This window comes from Fonticula alba (assembly GCF_000388065.1).
Source record: "Fonticula alba strain ATCC 38817 unplaced genomic scaffold supercont2.9, whole genome shotgun sequence".
Taxonomy (NCBI): Eukaryota; order Rotosphaerida; family Fonticulaceae; genus Fonticula; species Fonticula alba.
The window spans coordinates 1006482-1008653 of NW_009242979.1; the positions used below are offsets into that span (position 1 = coordinate 1006482).

At 67.8% G+C, this 2172-nt stretch overlaps 1 protein-coding gene across 1 annotated transcript in view; it reads left to right on the plus strand.

Annotated features, from left to right (window-relative positions):
* Positions 1-771: 771 nt before the first annotated feature.
* H696_05294 (hypothetical protein) overlaps positions 772-2172 on the plus strand; it is a gene marked incomplete at both ends in the record, with an annotated part of 6949 nt that continues 5548 nt past the window's right edge. The window contains one exon of the mRNA XM_009499158.1: positions 772-2098. Within this exon, the coding sequence (XP_009497433.1) occupies positions 772-2098 (1327 nt within the window). The remainder of the gene's footprint in view (positions 2099-2172) is intronic.

Below are 2172 nucleotides of genomic sequence, written 5' to 3' on the forward strand. Positions count from 1 at the left end.
CCCCCCCCCCCCCCCCTCGCCCCCATATTGCCCCTCCTCCCCCCGTCGCCTGGGCTGGTGTTCGGACGCTGCGTGCCCCCGGATCGCGGGCCCTCAGGGCCGCATTTCTCCCCTTGCTACCCCTGTGTGTTGCGGGAGGACGTTTCAAACTCCTGGGAAGGATGTTCCCCCTCCGGACCCCCAGCAAGCCACCGGGCGCAGGCCACGCCGGGACCTCCTGCGTTGGACCCTGCACCACTCCACCCGGGGGCGCCCGATCTTGGCGCATGGCCCGACGCCGTGTTTTCCGGCCACAGAGGCCCGGCCCCGGGGCGTGCGACCGTGTTGCGAGCCGAAACAGCCCGACCCGGCCGAAGCGTTGGCATGTCGCTATGTGCCGAAAGGGTCTGGCCTCTCTCTCCGGGCACCACGCCGGCCCCGGCTCTCAGGGGGGGCGGATGGCGGAGTTGAAAAATACCTTGCACCGGGCGGCCACGGAGCGGGCTCGCTGGAACCAACATCCGCAGGCGACCCCGGCCCGAGGGGTGTCGTGGCGGGGGCCCGGCGCAGGCAGGCAGGCGGGGCCCGGACCTAAGGCGGGGAAAAGGCCGCCCCCTCCCGGCGCAGATGGCTGTCCACAGGCCAAATGCAATTCCCCTCCCTGCCCTAGTGGCCTGCACACTTTGTCCCCTCTCCCCCCCCCCCCCCCCCTCGCCGCTCTTGCCCGGGCTCGGCCCCACGCCCGCCCTTGCTTCTGCCTTGCCCCTCCAGCCACCGGGGCCCGGGAAGGTTATGGCACCCCTGCGGCCATCCTGGCGGCGCCGGTCGCCGGCCATCCTGGTGGCCCTCTCATGGCTTGTCCTTCTTTTTGCCGGGCCCGCACGGGCCCAGGACCTGGTGCTGTATTCGGCCCCGCATCCGGCCCTGTCGACTGACAAGGTGCCCGTGCTTGTGCCCTTTGTGGGAGTACCATCCTCGGCCAGTGTCTTCGGCGTGGACAATGCCTTCCACTTCCACGAGCAGAATCTCCCCGTGAACAACAGCCCCGAAATCCGGTGGGGATCCTTCTTCGCGGCGGTGCGGTTCTACATGAACCGGGGGCGAAGCACCGACATCTCGGGCTCCCGGGTGATGCTCATCCACCAATCGAGCGGGTCGATTCCGATGGCCGTCGAGCACAGCCGGAGCATGGTCGCAATGTACACCTCGAGTGTGGAGCACTCGCTGCCGGGGCCGCAGACCGAGTTGCTGGCCGGCGTTGTGTCCAGCTCCAACAGCGCGGATGTCCTCGGTTTGACTGGCTCGGGGAGCACCGATCGCTCGGTCTTCCTGGGCACGCTCAGCCACTCGTCGCTGACCCCCCTGTCGCATGATGTCCCCTCGATCGACGGGCCGGCAATGGCGGTGCCCGGCGTCGGCCGGTCCTTCTACTTGGCCTGGCTCAGGCACCTTTTGCACATCAGCCACCAGGGGTCTGGCTATTCCACAGGCCCGACCCTGAACTTCAGTGGTGCCGTCGTGCAGATGGCCGCCACCCGGGTGAAATCCCCGGCCAGTACGTGCTCCGATGCGGCGGATGTGGTTCTCATCCAGGACAATCGTGTCCTGTCGGTGTTGGTCTGTCACGGCGTCGCCCCCACCGAGAGTCTGGTGGAGATGTTGCTGCCGAGTGGGTTGCCTCTGGCAGGAGTTCGAATTCTGGCGGCGCCAGCCTCCACCATGAACCAGGGGGTGTCTCCTTTCTATTTGGTCTTTCCCCAAGCGCCGGATCCGCGGGATCGCCTCTGGGAGATCACCATCCCGGTGGAGGACCTTGTCTGGCGCCGGGTCCTGCTGCCTCCGAGAGTGGTCCAAGTGGCTGACATGCAGCTTGGGCGCTTTGCTTTGCACTCGGCCCCGGCCCCATGGCGCCTGATGGACCGGACCAACACCGTGCTCCTGGAGCCGGGCGATATGGGCTGCCAGCTTGATGAAAGCATTGTGTGCGACACGGCGGACCAGGTGACCGGCGCGCCGGGCGGGTGGCTTTGTGCCCCGGGCCAGGTCGAGTCGCCGTATGTCTCGTCGAGGCACCTGTGTGCCGGGTGCGCCGATGGCCGGTTCCTGAAACGGTCGCGCAGTATGTCCACCCCGAGGGTCACATCCATTCACCATGTGCCTGACGTATGCGCCCTTGGCCATGGGGGGCGGGGG